The sequence below is a fragment of the Marmota monax genome, unplaced genomic scaffold (genome assembly GCF_021218885.2).
Source record: "Marmota monax isolate L192 unplaced genomic scaffold, Marmota_monax_Labrador192_F-V1.1 WCK01_AAM20220418_F8-fsc00006, whole genome shotgun sequence".
NCBI classification, from domain to species: domain Eukaryota; kingdom Metazoa; phylum Chordata; class Mammalia; order Rodentia; family Sciuridae; genus Marmota; species Marmota monax.
Genome location: NW_026693712.1, coordinates 10,696,843 through 10,716,478, shown reverse-complemented (window position 1 = coordinate 10,716,478; position 19,636 = coordinate 10,696,843). Strand labels below are relative to the sequence as shown.

General features: G+C 39.9%; 1 protein-coding gene across 1 annotated transcript in view; it reads right to left on the bottom strand.

The window, feature by feature from the left end:
- The window catches only part of Htr4 (5-hydroxytryptamine receptor 4), a 127,052-nt gene that overhangs the window by 43,364 nt on the left and 64,052 nt on the right, over window positions 1-19,636 (bottom strand). Inside the window, exons 2-3 of the mRNA XM_046460417.2 lie at window positions 10,895-11,020; window positions 9,503-9,703 (exon numbers count right to left, since the gene is read on the bottom strand). Coding sequence (XP_046316373.2) covers window positions 9,503-9,703; window positions 10,895-11,020 — 327 coding nt within the window. The remainder of the gene's footprint in view (window positions 1-9,502; window positions 9,704-10,894; window positions 11,021-19,636) is intronic.

Genomic DNA, 19,636 nt, shown 5'->3' with positions numbered 1-19,636 from the left:
CCCTGGGAACAAATATTTACTCCTCACACTTCAGATAGAGCCCTAATATCCAGAGTATACAAAGAACTCAAAAAATTAGACAATAAGAGAACAAACAACCCAATCAACAAATGGGCCAAGGACCTGAACAGACACTTCTCAGAGGAGGACATACAGTCAATCAACAAGTACATGAAAAAATGCTCAACATCTTTAGCTGTCAGAGAAATGCAAATCAAAACCACCCTAAGATACCATCTCACTCCAGTAAGATGGGCAGCCATTAGGAAGTCAAACAACAACAAGTGCTGGCGAGGATGTGGGGAAAAGGGTACACTTGTACATTGCTGGTGGGACTGCAGATTGGTGCAGCCAATTTGGAAAGCAGTATGGAGATTTCTTGGAAAGCTGGGAATGGAGCCACCATTTGACCCAGCTATTCCCCTTCTTGGTCTATTCCCTAAAGACCTAAAAAGAGCATGCTACAGGGACACTGCTACATCGATGTTCATAGCAGCACAGTTCACAATAGCAAGACTGTGGAACCAACCTAGATGCCCTTCAATAGATGAATGGATAAAAAAAAATGTGGCATTTATACACAATGGAGTATTACTCTGCATTAAAAAATGACAAAATCATAGAATTTACAGGGAAATGGATGGCATTAGAGCAGATTATGCTAAGTGAAGCTAGCCAATCCCTAAAAAACAAATGCCAAATGTCTTCTTTGATATAAGGAAAGTAACTAAGAACAGAGTAGGGACGAAGAGCAGGAGAAGAAGATTAACATTTAACAGGGATGAGAGGTGGGAGGGAAAGGGAGAGAGAAGGGAAATTGCATGGTAATGGAAGGAGACCCTCAGGGTTATACAGTGGAGGGGGTAGAGAGAGAGGAGGGGAGGGGAGGGGAGAGGTGGGGAGGGGGGAGGGTGGAGGATGGGAAAGGCAGCGGAGCACAACAGACACTAGTATGGCAATTTGTAAATCAATGGATGTGTAACTGATGTGATTCTGCAATCTGTGTATGGGGTGAAGGTGGGAGTTCATAACCCACTTGAATCAAAGTGTGGAATATGATATGTCAAGAAATTTGTAATGTTTTGAACAACCCACAATAAAAAATTAAAAAAAAAATAAAATAAATTGTATTCCAAAATACATTTTGGAACTAGGATCTCCACACTATCTAACAAATACAATTGATGTTACTTGGTTTAACATCTCTCCCAATAGTGGACTCTAAGGAAAAAAAGGTGAATTGAGTTGAAGGTGAAGTGCTATGAGCAGAGGAGTTGCTTGTGTAGGATATGAAAGGCATACACAGTTGTTAAGTCTCTAAGTTTGGAGGTTGATGTTACATAATGATGGATCACCCAGCAGGGGTTGGCAGGTCAGATATCGCCGGGGTAATGGTGGGATTCACTGGCTGGACATCAGTTCTCCCTCCAGGCAATAGCCCAGCATGTTTCATGGCAGATCTGACTCCGGATGAAGAAACTGGCCTTTCTGCTCTTGGTATTTGCTTTTATTATATTTTCGTTTTTTTTTTTTTTTCATTTCCCTCTAAGGAGGTAGAAAATAGAGAAAAGCAGTAGTAGGTTTAAGAGAGAACTAAAGGCCTCTTCCTGTGGTCCCCAGGCTTGGCAAGCTGTCAGTAGGGGCACTCACCAGGAGCCAGGGACAGGAAGGGGGCTGATAATGTATCCAAGGGCAGAGGCAGAACCTTGGGTTCTAGGATGGAAAAACCATAGGGTTGGGGAGACAGGAGGAGAGTCACTTTGTTAGAGATCTGGAGTATGTGAGATGGGGTATTTGCAGGAATCTCAATCCCCTGTGCAATCTGCAGATTTAATGTTGATTGTGTCCTTTCTCTTAAATATTCTTCTGGACATTCATGATAAGAGAACTTGCAAGAGGAGTGTCAGCTGCTAGGAAAGGTGTCTTCTTGAACTACTAAAGGAAAAGGGATAATCTGCCACAAATATCTGAAAACATCTTGGCAGGGGTTTACCTAGGTTAATGATGTATATTTTGTAACCTATGAACTGATTAATCTGCCAGTAAATGCAGACTGATTATCCCAATAATTCTCCCAGACTGAGTTCAGTGGTATCATGCCCTGGAAAACCCTTTCTGGCCCTGAAAGCAGTGACTATTCCCAATCTCTGCCCTGTTTTAGTGGAGGACCTTGTCTGTGACACTGCATTTCTTTAATTGTATTGCAATTGCTCATTTTATTCTCTGATGCTACAGCTACTACCACTCCTGCACACATACCACCAACTTATTGAGGGCACACTATGAGGCAGGAAATATCTTCTACCACCTAGTGTGCCTTAGAATTTCACAGATTAGGAAATTCCTGCAATGACTCTGCAAGGCAGTTCTCAACACGCTCATTTCAAACATGTGGAAACAGAGGATCAGAGAGTTTAATACATTTGTTCAAGTTCATACAACCAGGATATGGTAGAAATGGGCCTTAAAACACAACTTCCAAAGTCCCTGTACTTCTAATACTGAGAAGTGGGACAAGGCCAGAGGATAACAATTCCATCTAGGAAGAGGAGAGATGTTATGCAATGCCTAAGGATTTTTTTTTCCTGAAGACACAGGAAAAAGGCATATTTAAGAATAAACCTGGCAGATCAGATAATATTCAGAAATAATAATGAAAAAGCTTTTTGTGGTAATTCAGAAATAGGGAAAAGGAATAAAAAGAAGGAAGATGTATCTAAAAGTCATTTATGGAAATATAGCAGCTATTTGGCATCGGTGTGATCATGGTGGACAAGTAAAAGATGACCTCAAAGAATTGCATTTAAATGACAAAACGATGACTAATAGATGCAGTTTGATGCACAAAGTGGAAGAGGATATTAATTTACAGTGGAAATTTTCACTTTGAGCGTTGGATTTGAGAGAACAGGAAGATGCTTAAGGCAAGATGTTTAACAGGCAGGTAGAGATAAGACCTTGGAGACCAATGTAAGGCAAAATTGAAGGAGAGACCAAGAGCAAAGTACAGTTGAAAAATAAGATGGGTGAGCTCTCTAAAGGAAAGAGAGGAGATTCCCAGGGCTGGAAGACTTAACACTCAGCTGTGAGGCAAGAGCCATCATAGCAGTCTCTAAGAATCTGCATTTGGAAAGGAAAGCAATAATGTAGCAATATTTGTGGCTAATGTTAGTTGAAGGGCTACTAAATGCTATGCACTGGTCTATTTGCTCTGCATACCCTCATTTATTTATTCCTCACAAAGTTGTGTGTGGGGGGGGGATACTACAAATGAATACAATTTTACAGATTAGGTGGAACCCTGAAAATTTAAGTAATATTCCCAAGATTATACCTCTGGTCAAACTAGGATGGAATCTAGGCAGTCTAGCACCCCAAGCTTTCTTCTCAACCACTTTCCTTATTAAAAATATAGAAAAACTAATATTAGAGTCATATCAAACAAGTACAAGACATACCTCGGAGCCTTCTACACACTCAGACAAACATTCTGGGAACATCCACTGTGTGCCTGTAATAGAACACAGCAGTGGATGAGATGGGCCAACTCCCAAGGAGCTCATACTCTGGGGTGAGACAGGCAAAGGAACCGATAACAAAACTGAGATGCTCTGCTTATATTCAATGCTCCGAGGGTGCTCAGTGGGAGAAAAGACAGGTCCTTGAGAGTGAAGCCGTTCAGTCATTGCAGAAGGTGACACATCTTATCTGAGTAACTGATTTAGGGTGATGTTCACCGGGAAAAGAAAAGGGACTCAAGGCACAGAGTTATGAAGAGACATAACTTAGGGGAAGATAATAGCTCATTCATGGGTGGGAGGTGAGGTAGGAAAAGCAAACTGAGGACATATTGGGAAAAACACTGAAAACCAAGCTAAGAATTTAGCCTTTAGTTCATAAGGTATCACTGAAAAAGCTTCTGGATCTTTTCACATGCTGCTTCCTCTAACAATCCCTCTCCTGCCCCTTCCCTTACAGGTACCTACATCATCCACAGATTCCAGCTTCAGTATCACGTCCTCAGGAGCCTTCCCTGCTGTGGAGATAGCATGCTCCAGCTTTTTTGACTTATTCTATTTCAATGATCAGTAATTTTACTGTAATTACCTATTTCCTATTTCTGCATTCTTCACTAGACTAAAAGCTCTGCGGCTCAGAGCTTTTTTTTTTAATCATTCACCACTATATTTGCAGTGCCCAGAAGTGCTCCTAGCAATTAGTAAGCATTCCATAAATATTTGATGAAATGAATATAAAAATACCAGTTCAGATCCTCTGGCCTGAAATTCAATCCAACAAATACTACTATTACATACAAAGCATGAACCTGCCTGCAAAGAATGTGTGAGGAAAAGAAACCTTTAATATGCTTTTCTTGCAGAAATATACTCAATTCTATTGGGAAAACAAACGTCATTGTGTGATATGAGTTCACCATGACTGACACTTTTCATTTATACATTACAAAATTGAGCTATACTCCAGGGAGAACATTAAGAAATGTAGACACACTTACATCTAGCACAGGATAAAATATGCAACCTTGGAGTCAGAATCAGACATTTTATAAGTAAACCTGTTTTCAAAGAAAATCTGTGACTGAAGAACCTGGTGGAGGATTTTGCAGATAAAGCACATCAAGTTTCTGGACTGCCCAGAGAGTGATGATTCGGTTGAACATATCACAAAGAAAATCTTGCAATGCTTACACAGAACAGCATCCTCAATGAAGAAAAGTATTTTTTTAAAGGCAATTTCATTTGATTCTAAATATAGGACAAAGTGCAGCATGTTCAAAGAGAGGGAATCAGAATGGTTAAGTCTGAAAAACATAGCACATGAGGCCAGTGGAAAGACGGAGGGGTATTTGGTCTAATGTAGAGCAAACCTGGGGATGGCACATCTCTGTCTTGTTGTGGAGACTCCAGAAAAATATCTCTTGAACTTCACTCACCTAACAGAAGCTGGCATCTGCTCTTCCTGTCTGCCCAACAGCCCTCTTTCTTGTGGGAACTGTCAATCTTCCAAGTCATGTGCTTCTGTACAGCTGAAAATCATGGTGCCTCACCTCTGCCCAGTAATCAGAATGTGTCATCCCAACACCATGGTGACTGGCTAAAAATGGCAGGTGTGACTCAAGCAAAGCCAACCAAAGTTCTTCCCTGAGAAACAGCATTTAGGTTTCTTGTCCTACGCATTTATGTTTTGAGAATGGTTTTGGACATGTTCCCTAAGCTATTTGCTTTCCTGGTGGAAGAATCCAGCTTGAAAATGAATCCAACAGAAATCAGAGCTGGGAAACAGAATGGGGACAAAGAGGACAGATAAAAAGAGAGAAGATATAGATATAAGGAAGCAGAGAGGAAGACAGAGAAGGCAAGATGGAGACACAGAGTAGGAGGAGACAGAGTGAAATCTGTTGACATTGCTTCCTTCTTTATAGATAGCCATGTCTGCCAGATTTTTCAGTTGAGTGAACCAATCAATTTAGTTCCAGTCACTTGTTGCTGAAAAGAGGCCTTACTGATAGGCTATCTGATAAGCACGTTGGTAAGGACACTCTCTTCACACAATTCATTGGCATATATCCAAGAGAAAGTCCTTTTTAAAAACTTACTTAAAACATAAACTTGAAATATACTCACATAACAAGTCCACTTAATGCACATGAAGTGCTACAATTTACAGTGGTCACTTCAGGGCATGCAGCTGTGGAGGTGATGGGGGAGAACTGGGGACATTTTATGTTCTTGTAAACCTAAGATATCTTTACACATGTTATGCTCAGGTGTCATTTTGAGTTAAGATTTTTTTTTTTAATGTGACTATTAGAAAAGAGATGAAATAGATCAAATGTGAGTTGTGGGATGGGTGAACAAAAATGAATGTGAAGGAAATCTGTCCAGAGGAGATAATAAGGGCTCCCTCAGAGGGAGTATTTTAGGGGTATTTTGTGAGAAAACATTAGCCAGGAAGATCCTGTGCTCTTTGCCTTGCTCTGACTTCACAGGGGACTCCCAGCACTGAAGTCAGAATGTTCTCAAAGAATTGAGGAATGTGACGCCCCAGGAACACTTGTAGCTAAAGTCCAGTCTGGGTGCACTTTTATGTGAGAAGGTTAAGGTCAACCAAAGGGAAAATTGAAGTTTAAAGGTGTATTTTAAAAATTAGTAAAAATAATGAGTCAGCCCTAATGCCATTGACCATCCAACGTAGCCAACACCATGCCCTCCTCTCACCCCCTCATAACTTTAGCTTTTAATGCTCTGGTGGAAATTCACTCCCCTTCCTCTCCCCCTGCCTCTCAATCTCTCTTTCTCTCCCCTCACCTCACTCCCTTCCCCCACCACTACTCCTTTTAAATGTTCATCTATATGTTTATTTTATAAAAGTGGAATTATGTTAAACATTTAGGTCCGAAAATTGCTTTTTCTCACGTGACACACCTATGATCTCTTTCCGTACACACTATTTCTCATGATTTTTAATGTCTTCACTATATTCCATTTTATTTTTTATTTTTTAACAATAAGCTCCTGTTTTTTTTTTAATTCTTTCTTTATTTTTTAGTTGTAGTTGGCTACAATATCTTTACTTTATTTATTTACTTTATGTGGTGCTGAGGATCCAACCCAGGGTGTTGCCCATGCTAGGTGAGCACTCTACTGCTGAGCCACAACCCCACCCCCAATATTCCACATTTAAAGCAATGTTCTAGTACAGCTACTTGGCTGTTTTTTCATTAACCACAGAACTTCAGATTTCAAAACGTCAACTACACTATAAAGTTTTTAATGTCGTTTTTGACCTCTCATGATCCATACTGTAGAAGCATTTATTTTAGTTGCGGTTTGAAAATAATTTTTAAGGAGGCAATAAGCTTTCATTAAAAGGATTCAATTCTCAACGTGTCAAGGAAGAACAAGGGACTGAGAACAGTAGTTGGAGAAAGGCCTTGTGTCATATTGAAAGAGTTCTGCATTCTGCTTTGATCCAGGAGACTCATTTGGATGGAATTAGGAACCCAAAGTGAGTGTTCTTGATCCAAAGGCACTACCCTGCATCAGTCACCCCAGAAGACAGGATGTCTTGCCAAGAATCTCATGGCTAGCGAGGACATCGCACCTCAATGAGACACTTGCTTTGTGTGCTTTGCCACAGCCAGGCCCTGCTCAGATACCAGACAAGGAGGCACACAGCAAGAACTGGATGATAAAACCATACTCTTCCAAGTTAAAACACTGCCTTGCAATATTTAGGATAAACCCTCCAGCCCGATAAGAGTATCAATCTTGGGTCAGGGAGCACTGGAAACAAATGACAAGTTTCCCAGGCTCCCAAATAAAAGCAAAACAAAACAGAGCTATATGACCCCATCTCACTTATGGTACTGGAGTGTTCAATGTCCACTATCAGAGAAAGAGATGGAATTTTTGCAGCAGTGCTCACAAAGAGAATGTGCCCATCACTCTGTTCAATTGCATTTGTCAAATATCTAAGTAAACATTTACATAATTACTGGCTATTTGCCAATATCTCCATTCAAATGCAAGTTCTTTGAGGGGAGGGATCATCTTACCATTATTAATATCCTACTGGAGTGAACACTCTGCTCCAGGTGGTCCCATACTTCCCCCATTTCTTCCTCCATGGCTTATTTTCTTACCCTTGATTTTTCCCAATCCTCAAGGTGATCACTAGCCATCCTGTACCCCCAGCCTTGTCTCTCTACGTTCCTCTAATACTTTCAGTCTCACTGTTCATTTCAGCAACAATCATACATGCAGGTTATCTTCAAGATATCTATGCATTTTTTATTTCTCACATTTTATTTCCTATATTATAAACTTTCATGTGGTATATGCCAACTACTTTTAAAAAGTCTTTCACTGTCTAAAGTTGAACTGTTGTAAAAACAAATAAACACGGTGTCAAACTATGACAGGTGAGGGATCTGGCAGTTTGATTTTACCATTGTCTTTATTTCTAGCCATACAGTGTAGTTTCATTATACAAGCATGTAACTTAGGCACCTTCAACTATATGTTCTTAGCAGAAGAAAAGTGAGCAATTTAAACAGAGCAGGCCAGTATGCTTCCCATTCCAATCAATGAGCAGATGTCCTGAGACCAGATGAATCTTCTGTTCTCTGTACTGATTTCAGTCCCTATCAACACCCCCTCTCCCAGTATAATTCTCTGGGAAGGTTATAATTTTACTGTTTTAAGGTAAATATTTTAGGTATTCCACAATCCATAATTTTGGCCAACAGCTTTTCCTAGTCTTCAAATAAAGAAACAGTGATCTATCCCAAGATGGGGAGTGCGTGGAATCTGCACCCCACACTTTCTTTTGGAAACTAAATCCTTAGCTATGACTAGAAACATACGTTCCTGGAATCATCTGACCTTTAAATTGCATTCTGCCTTTATTATTCAATAAAAATAAGTAGGAATTGGAAAACAAAAAGTGCTGATACAAGTGATAAATATACAAAATCTCCAACAAATGAGGCAGAGATGCAAATCATTACACCTCCTGAAGTCAAATATGAAGAAAAAGAACAAAATTATGCAATAGAAATGAAATTCTAGACCTGGATACCAAAACAGGTAATTATTGGAAATTTTATTATCATCTTTAGTTTTCTGGTAGTGAAACTCCAAAATCACATGCACATACCTAGATATTACTACATAGATGTAGTTTAGGGAATGGTCAAGTTCAAATATAAGGCACTATCATTTGGAACTGGTTCAGCTGCCCATCAGGCAGATGTATTGATTATTATTTTTTCTTTTTCCATTTTATTTTGATTATGCATTACATAATACACTGCATGCTAATAATATACTGCATAACCTCCCAGCAGGGGTAGATGACTCTGAGTTATTTTTTTCATCTATCAGGAAAATGCTTCCTTGAATCAATGTCCTCCAAACCATTTGGCATGCAATAATAATTACTCCATGAAACGCCACTGATAGGGACAATGGGAAATCTTTTACAGTTGTGTGCAGTGGCCACTCTGGGGAGGATAAGCAAGCACATGTTCATGATGCTGAGTCCAGGAAAAATGTTCAACCACATCTTGACATACATACCTAAGGCAAAACCCTACCCCTCACTCCTTAAAGGTGATCTTGATTAAGATGCCTTAATTCTTGTCAATTGGTTCCCTTAGAATTTTGTTCATGCCATAAGTACAGAATTTAGAGCTATAGGGTAAACAAGACTGCTAGTATCTTTTGCTATCTAGATATCTGGTAAGTTCCCTGCAGCAGGTTCTAGGTCTTTCTAATATCTAGATCTGCGGAACCTTAGAACTGCCTGTCTAAAATGGGGTCCTCTGTAAATTGAATGAATAATTGAATAACCAAATTTGCCTTTCTGAGATTCATTTCTTGCAATAACTTAGAGAAGAAGGAAAGACATTGTCCAGTATACACAAGGTCACTTCCTCCATACCCAAGCTCCACGAGACACCCTGCTCTCCCCTTACCTATCCAGGGAAATGCAGCACAGGTGAAAGATTGATGCTGTTGTGAGCAGGACATCTAGGGATGTCCGCACAAGACAAAACATCTCTCCATAAATCCAGATGTCTTGAACCAGCTCAATGGCACCGAAGGGCATCACCAGCACCGAAACCAGAAGATCCGCAAAGGCAAGAGATACAATGAAATAATTGGTTTTTATTTTCCTGTGAGTGAAAAAGTATAAGGGAGACGAGAGAGAGAGAGAGAGAGAGAGAGAGAGAGAGAGAGAGAGAGAGAGAGAGAGAAGGGAGGGAGGAAAAGGAAAGAAGTTACACATTTAACATATTCTGAGATTCTGTGTGCTCATCTGCTCTTCTGTAATACGCTGAGAAGTTCCTGAGTGGTCTGGCCTCTCTGACTTCTTCAGACCCATCTCAGGTCAAAAGCCCTTTTTTTCCCCCTCTTCCTTCTGGTCACTCTTTGCATCCTCCCTTCCAAGGGTCTTCGCATGGGTTCCCTCTCTCCAATTACTGGCTCAGTTACATCTCATCCTCACTTTAGCCCCGAGCAGGGCATTCTCAGGGACCCTCGCAATGTGTTCCCCTTACAAACAGCAAATTCGACCATTTTCCACCCTGAGACTGACTCTTGTGTGCCTCACATTTGTACCACCAGTCAGGATTGTGTTTTTACACCTCATTCACATCATTATTGATCAGTGCTGGCCTTGCTCAGAAAGGAACTGTGTCGTGTGTCCCCTTTGGTGACTCAGTGGCTCTGACTTCAAATTGCACACAAGAACTACACAGTGCATTTCAATACATCTTGGTGCTCCTGGCTACATCCCAGTTCCATTAGTTCATAAACCTTGGTTGCTTATTATCTCCCTCCCCACAAAGATTTTCAGATAAAAACCCCAGTTCAATGTGGATCTTAATAATATATTTATAAGTATGTCCAAAATATTGCATGGGACATAATTACACCACATAGTAACATTTTGTAAAAAAAAGCGTTTTAGGTGATTCTAATTGTAGGCAGGGGTGGTAATAATGAAGTAAAAACATAAGAAGATCCATGTTTAAATCTAGAACCATCATTAGTCAACTGCCTCTTCCCAGAACCATTGGTAAAGTCAGGGGCTTAGATTCAATGTGCTCTCCACAATTGTGTATACAGTGATCACAACTACTAAAAGCCATGACAGGGAAACAGATGGTACACCACAGTGCTTATACTGGAGATATTAGAGTTGTAGGATTGTGTGTCATCCCTCTTCCCTTCTCTGTTTTTTAAAAACTATTCACGTGAACTTTTTCCTTCATAATTACAATGAAAATGTTGAGACCCAGCTCTCCAGGGAGATTCCAGAACTCCACTCATGTTTCCCCAGGAGGTCCCCTGGAGTGGCTTACCGGAGCTGCCTGTCCCTGCACACAGCCACCATCACCAGCAGGTTGCCCAGGATGGCCATCAGGATGACTGCCGAGAGAAACGTGAGCAGCAAGACCTTCTCCAATGAACCAAAGCCCTCCTTGGAACTGGAAGACACAAAAACACAAAGAATTGCTGGGGACTGAGACATGGGAAAGAAAACTTGTCTTTTCCTCATTGACCTTCAGGAAGCAGCTGCAGCAGACATTTATCATGCACTGAATACATGCCAGGGTCTGAACCCATCAGTGGACAGGCCATCCTGGCTAACTTCTATATAATGAGGAGATGAGGCCAAAGAGGTGAACACACTAGCCAATGGTTGCACAGCTATTCTCCATCAGATAATAATTCATGGTTTCCCTTCAGAGACTACACCTCAGCAGGTATTCAGAAATGTATTTGGATGATTACTGTTTCACATGTCTAATCCAACTATATTATAAGCTGCACAAGTCAAGACCTCAGCTGTTGTATTCACTGCTGTATAGTTAATGTGTCATTCACTTTTGTCAGATGAAGGAAGGATGGCGCTGGATGAATGAATGACTGTACCTGGAACCAGGGTCTGCATGCATACAAGGGTCACTCTGTTTTCAGTACCCGAGTCCAGCCCACACAGAAGCCACTGTTCATAGGTGGGCTGCCCCAAGGAGAGGAGATCAGATTCTTTGAGGTGCAGAGGACAGACAGTAGCCAACCAATGAGCTGAGGGGCTTCTGCAGCTGCCCTCAACTCCACTTCTCTTGGTACCTAGCAGATGCCACTTTTTTACAGTTCAAATTTATTTTCTCATCAATTTCAGCATCTGATTTAATTTACAAATTCTTCCTTCCCGGTCTAAGTAAAAAACTTGCTTTATTAACTTGAAGTGAGTGACCTCTATTAATGAAAGTATAATATCTGCAGGTTATTCCAACGTTACAGGAAAAAGTTTTATTTTAATTGTGTTAATAAAATGTTTGTTTTAATGAAGCTTCAAAGGATCTTAAAACTCCTGAACCCAAACCCCACATTTGGGAAATGTGGGGGAAATTAGGGGATCTGAGCTGTCAGAACACATTAGAGGCTGGGAGAGGCTGCTCGTCCTGGGAGCCCACCACTGGGAACGCAAGGTCCAGACATGAAGGATTATCTGTTCTTACTGAACTCCTTTGACTGATAAATCAAGGTAGGCACCGACCCTCAAGGGCAGCAGTCTGTCAAGTCTGGCCCTGGCTTTGGTCCAACTTCTTCCTTTAGGCAGGCACAGGAGACAAAGTGCCAAATGGGATGAGAAACCAGCCTTACTGTGGTTGGAGAATGAGAAAGTTCCTCCACTTTGCTGAGAAGGGTTTCTACAGATTGATTAATTTAAATATCTAGGGCTGGGATACAGATGAAAAGAAAAGGTATATTCACCTAAATCACCCTTCCACATTTAAGTGCCAACTATCAACAGTACAAATATTGGACAGGGAAGATTTAATAAAATGTGGAAAAAGACATCAAAAGGGTAATGTGGCCATGGAAAAACTTATTTGATTTTAGGCCATATCAAGTAAGGTGAAGTATCCAACAAAGGAGGTGATGGTGGTTCTTTTCCTTGTGCTGCTTACAGGCTCTGACTCAGAGTCCCTCTAACCATTGCCGCCCTCCCCCCCATTAGGTCCCTGTATTTGATGTATTTCTTTTCTCAAGTGCTCCTTAATTGACTGACTACTCCTTGTCATTCAGATCTCATATCAAATTCAACTCACATTTAATGTGCTACTGCCAACAAACATTTTTCATTTCTTTATACCATTTGTTGTTATTGAAATGACTTTTTTTTATTGATTATTTCTGTTTATCACCCCCACATATTGACTTTGGTTACTTTTATTTTTTGGTGCTGTGGATTGAACCCAGGGATCTTGTGTGTGCTAGGGAAGGGCTCTACTACTGAGGTACACCCCAACCCAGACTTTGGTTATCTTTTTCACTCTTCCAGTGCCTGGCACAATATCTATTCTATGGTGTGAGTAGCACATAGGTATATGTAGTACACAATAAATACTCTATTATTTGCTGATTGAGTGAAAGACAGATTATGTTCGTAATGGTGAGGTTTGTTTTTTCAACACTTTTGAAAATTGCTTGAAAGTATATGGGAGATTTTATCTAGTAAAGAGAAGTCCCAGGGATAAGACAAAGCTGTTTTTTTAAACTACCTGAAGGACTGTCATTTGAAAAAATAATTAGGTTTACAGTCTCACTCATTCAACATTATTTTTTGAGCACCTGCTCCATGGTGGGCATCATATGACCCAGGGAAACAGCAAGAAGCAACTCAGAAGGCAGATGATAAACAGATACACATGAATATATGAGAAATACCAACTGGTACATGCAGTCTTAGGGAGAAAATCTGGAAGGGTGAGGAGGTCGGGACTGCCCATGAAGGCTGGCTATTGCACAGGGGTTGTCATTGAGGGATCAGTGGTAGATGTCACAGCTTATAATGCCTGGGTTGTGTGATTAGGAGGGATCAGTGAGTGGGCTTTAAGCAGAGGTTTCCAACCCTAGCTGCAAAGTCTACAAGGAGATTTTTTAAATGCTGATTCTGGGGCCTCACTCACAAAGACACTGATTTAACAGGCGTGGCTTGCAGCCTGAATATTGGATTTTTTTTTTTAAGCACTCAGTGATTCTGATGTGCAACCAAGGCTGAGTGCTCTCAGTAGATGGCGGACAGATTCAGCGGTGGATGAAAACAATCACCTAGCAACTAAAAATGATCTGCAATGGCTTCCTGGTGTTATATTAAGCTCCCCAGTACAGAAAGAATTGAAGAACACCTGGGCCCACTGAGATACAACTTCATGTGCAAGAGGACAACCATTAAATAAAAAAATAAATAGAAAGATACATAAATAAATAAAAATATAACAAAGTTGGCATGAATGTAGGAAAACTGGAACCCATGTACAATGCTGGTGGGAATGTAAAAGGGTACAGCCACTCTGGAAAGTGTTTTGTGGTTTCTCAAAAGGTAAAAAGTATATCTCAAATACTTGAAAACAGAGATACAAATGGACACTTGCATACCAATGTTCACAGTGGGATCAGTCATAAGAGCTCAAAGGTGGAAATTACCCAATTTTCCATGAACAGATAAATAAACAGAATGTTGTATATACATACTATGGAATATTATCTTGCCATAAAAAGGAATGAAGGTCTGACACATGTTGCAGGATGGTGTACCCTGAAAATGTTTTGCTAAATGAAATACACTAGGCACAAAAAGATAAATATATGATTCCAATTATATGGAAATCCAGAATAGGCAAATTCTTAAAGGGAAAGAGGTAGAACCTCATAACCCAGAGTTGAGGGGGAATGGAGAAGTATTATTTAATACGTATAGAGTTTCTGTTTGGGATGATGGAAGAATGCAGGAAATAGGCAGTTGTACAAACAGTTTCACACTTTTACAGATGTACTTAATATCACTGAAGTATATACTTAAAATGCTTGTTTTACATATTAATGGTCAATTTCATGTTATTTATACTTTATTATAATAAAAAAGAATACATGGATGATCAGATGCCCAGACACTATATGGGGCTCCTGTATTAGGGGCAGGCTGGGCTGGGTTGTTTTAGGTCCCTTTCTTGTCTACAACCAATGATTTAAATACATACCCTAGTGGGAGGAAAGATTCAGACTGTTTGGGATGAACACATCGGGCTCCAGAGAATATATATTTCAAATCAAGCAGATGTCAGGATCAGAGGGCACCAAGTTCAAGATATAGTTCATTTGTGACAGGCCAATTAAGAGCCAGAAATAGCTAAACTGTAACCTGTGAGTGACAAGCAAAATTCAACCATAGAAAGAGATCTTTTAATTAGGAAGAATTGTCCATTGAACTAAATGTAAATCCAATAACAATAATTAAAATAAATTAGGAATCACTTTTGTAAATTCACCTTTGACTCCTGGGTTGCCTCTGACGCCCTCAGAATACTGTCAACTACTCACTACCAGCTGATTCTCATCTGGCCAAAGAGTTGTCCCCTACACTGAATTGATTCCTTGACAGCTAATCTTATGAAAACTTTTACTTTCTCTTCTTTGTTTTAGCTTTTTCAGTGATCTTTCAATCCATTAATAAAGAAATTCCACAATTTGTTGTCTATGCTTACCATTTCCTCTGTTTTTAATGAAAGAAAACATAAAGACACTAATTCTGGGCAAGATTCCACATAGGTCAGTGTATGTGAGACTAGATTGTAAATGACAGAGTACAATACGAAGAACTAATTGTCATCAATACCAGAAGCCTATACAGGCCGCATAGCAGAGGAAGTTATAGGTTATGCTGTGTTACACACACACACACACACACACACACACTTTTCACAGGCGGGAAGATACTTTTTGATTGGTTTTGCCCTGGATTTGTTAACAAGAACCTGTGTGACTTCCAAATACTTCTCTGAGCCTCTTTATTCATGGACTAATTGAGAAAGTTAGATTGAATCTTTCATTCATCAAATATGTATTGAGCGCCAGCCACCTGCCAAGTAGTGTGCTGGAAATGGACAGAGTCCCTGCCTCACGGAGCTCATCGCACTGTGGGTTGACACAGACAATGTACAGGGCAGTTAAGGCAGTCAAAGCAGCCTGATCAGTGCTTCCAACTTTCATGTTTATATAAACCTACCAGGGATCTTATCAAAATGGAGATTCTGGCTTTGTAGGTCTGGGGTGAGGTCTGGGATTCTGTATTTCTGTCCAGCTGGAGGTAGTCATGCTGGTGCTGCTGGTTCCTGCATCACACTTGGAGTAGCAAGATTATAACAGGCCTAAACATGGCAGTGTCACAGAGATGAGTAGGACAGAGGGCAATGACTGGTAGCCAGAGAAAACTGGAGATGATGTTTGGCTGAACTTTGATCTTTGCAGAGGATTCAGAAGTGAGAAATCAGAGGATTCGGGAGGAAGAGCAGATGCAAAGGCCCTGAGACAGGCAAGACCTTGTGTTCACTATCACAGGGGAACAGCAGGGGCTGAACTATTGAGATAAGCTCAGAAAAGGGGTCAGGAGCTACATATACTCTGAGAGTTTGTTCTGTTCTGGTGAGCAGTGGACATTCTATTGGAAGGTAAATGAGAAGACCAGAAGTGTTGTAAGCAGAGCAATGACAGGGTGGGGAGTGAACATGTGAGAGCAGAGAAGTAAAACTGCCAGGGGTCCTTGTGAGAGTCCAAAAGGAAGTGGCCTACATCAGGGTGGCCGAGGTGGAGAGAAATGGGTGGGATAAAGGTATACCTGAGGGATAAAGAATAGATAAGACTAATAGATTGCATGGGTAAGTGCAGAAAAGTAAAAATGCAAAACATTTCTAATTTGCATACCTAGATAAATGTTGGTACAGTTTAATGAGAAGGGAAAATGTAAAGTGTGAAATAACTAAGATATTCAAGTGGGGGCGTGAAATAGGAGACTGGATATGTATCTGGAATTCAGAGGGAATGACTAGGCAGGGAGTGCACACAGGATGGCCAGCATTTCTCTGGGACTGAGCATTCTGAAGAGGGATGTATCACCCAAGAAGTAGGTCAGGGTCTTTAAGAACTCCAGTACCAAGTAATGCTATAGAGAAGGAGGAGCTGGCAGAGGACACTGAACATGTCCAAAATGTCCAAGGAATGCCAAAAGAATGTGTGGTATTGCAAGACCAAGAAAAGAAAGTTTGAAGTGACGAGAAAAAAAAAGAACAAGTGTTCTTGATAGTTCTCCAGAACTACTGGAGGACCATTTCTGGTCATAAAGGAAGCAAAGTAGACAGGGCACCAGAGCGATTATTTTGCATTTCACATATTTAGCTTTGCAATAAAATAGTGTTAGCTAGAGAGTCCAGCTTCAGCCCAGGAACATGACATTCACATGGTACATGGAAGGATCTGGAAACTAGTGTTAAGTGAAATAAGCCAATATCATAAAACCAAAGGTCAAATGTTTTCTCTGATATGTGGATGCTAACATATAATAAGGGGTGGGGACAGAAATTTAGTGGAGTAGACAAAGGGGAATGAAGGGAAGGGAGGGAGGACGGTAACAGGAAGGACTGAAGTAAATCGGACATAACTTTCGCATGTTCATATGTGAATACACCACAGAGAATCTCACCATCACATACATCCACAAGACTGGGATCTTAATTAGAATAAGATATATTCCATGTTTGTATAAATAGATCAAAATAGATTCTATTGTCATGTGTAACTAAAAGGAGCAAATAAAAAATAATCTAAATAAAAATTATTCTTGATCACTCTCACACACACACACACACACACACACACACAAAGAAGCGCCTCCTCTCCCATCTGTTGAGTGCCTTCTGTACAGGAAACATCCTTGAAAATACGCACAGCATGTCCCAAAAGATCCCAAGCAGCACAAATGCTCCTGTAGAAAGTTCTTCCTCCATCCCTCCTGACCAGCCTGCTTTCTCTTACCAATAAACAGCCAGAACAAAGATTGCAGACATTCTGACTTAAGAGAGATAATATGTCTAAAATTACTTTTGTTCTAGTGGGAAATTTATTAATCTTAAATGTAAGGTCGTGGGTTTTTCTACAGTGATGAGATTGGTATTGACCAAGATGGTCCCAACATTCCATTCAGCTGGATTAAACTTTAGACAGGCTTCTTCCTGACTCTGGAGACCCTGAGATCCCTTTCTTTGAGCACTTTAGACAACTGTAATTGGAATTCTTTCTTTGACCTTTCAAGATGAACAGCTTTTTAAAAGTCCCTTGACAGTTTTACAAGCAATTTTTGATTTGATAGTACTCACCATTTTTACAACTAATTATGTCATGCATGTTATTTCTTCATTACTTGCCATGAACATAATCCATGACTATTGGAGTGCTTGCAGGAGAGTTCAACTCATGACATTTGCATTAGCAATATCTTACAAAAAATATTATTAGCAGTAGTAGTAATGCTTTTTGGTGTTGCTGTGGATTGAATCCAGGGCATCACAAACACTAGGCAAGTGCTCTACCACTGAGCTACATCCCCAGTGCTTATGTTTATCTGAATTAATTTTTAAAATATATTTTTATAAATAGCCCAATGAATAAATGGGCCAATGAACCAAACAGACACTTCTCAAAATAGAAATTAAAAATGGCCAATAAATATGTGAAAAAGAGTTCAACATATTTAGCTATCAAGGAAATGCAAATCAAAACTCTACTGAGATTTCATCTTACTTCAGTTAGAATTAAAAACACCAATAATAATGCTCAAGAAGATGTGGAGAAAAAGAAACATGCAGTGTTGATGGGATTGTAAATTAGCACAACTACTGTAAAGATATGTATGGAACTTCCTCAAAAAAGTAGAAATGGAACCACCTTATGACCCAGCTATTCCATTTCTCAGTGTTTATCCAAAAGATTTAAAGTCAGAATACTATAGTGATACACCCATACCCATGTTTACACAAGCACAATTCACAATAAACAAGTTATGGAACAATAGATAAATGGATAAAGAAAATATGGTATATATAAGCCATGGAGTTTTGCTCAGCCATAAAGAAGAAAATAATGTCATTTGCAGGAAAATGGATGGAAATGGAAAGCATCATGCTAACTGAAATAAGCCAGATTCAGAAAGTCAAAGGTCATAGGTTTTCTCTCATATGTGGAAGATACAGAGGAAAAAGGAATAAAAAAAAAGGAATCTAAAGAAAATACAAAAAAGAATAGTTGAAAAGAGGTAGGGAAGAAGAGAGGAAAAGGGGGATGCTACTGGCAAATGAAATGGACCAAATTATGCTATGTGCATGTATAAATTTATGACAATGAATCTCATCATATGTATAATGATAATGCACCAATAAAAATAAAAAGACATTTTTCATTAAAGTAGAAATAGTACAGACAATGAATGTGCTAATTATTTCCCCTCCTATAACCAACTCAAGCAGCAATGTAATTGTAGCCTCTTAAAGTCATTTTCTTCATATATATATGCACTCTGTCCTCCATCCCAGGTTTCTTGAAAGACTGGAACATACAAATGGACAACTGCCAGACCATAGATAGCAAACACACTCTGACAATCTCTGCTGCAAATGGTCCAGAATGGTTATGACTTGATCTATGACTACAGGCTTCCCTATTTTTCTACTCCCACTTACGTTCAAATCAAGAACCACCAGAAAGAGACAAGTAGGCTCCAAAACCAACTACACAAGATGCCCATTTCTTGTTACTGTACCACTCTCACCCACCAGCAACCTCCAATCAGGGAGCACCCGAAGACTTTTTTCTCTAAACTGCTTTTCTGCTTCCTTACTCATCTTTCAGGCTTTGACAAGAGTTGGTAGCTGACCCTCTTGCTGTACCATACTCTGAATAAAACCTTCTGTTTGTTTTCATTTGTGTTGTCTTCATTTATTGCTGCATTCAAGATACATTCTAGATGTTATACTTAAACTAGTCATACATTTTAAAATTAAATATAAGACTTTTTGTAGAATAGAATTCTTCTTATCATTCATTTTACATTACTTTGAGTTCTTCCTGGAAATTTCAAGTTCTCCTAGTTATTTTTTAACAATATGCTCCCCTCCCCATTTTTTTAGAGAGAGAGGAGAGAGGGAGAGAGGGAGAGAGGGAGAGAGAGAGAGAGAGAGAGAGAGAGAGAGAGAGAGAGAGAATAT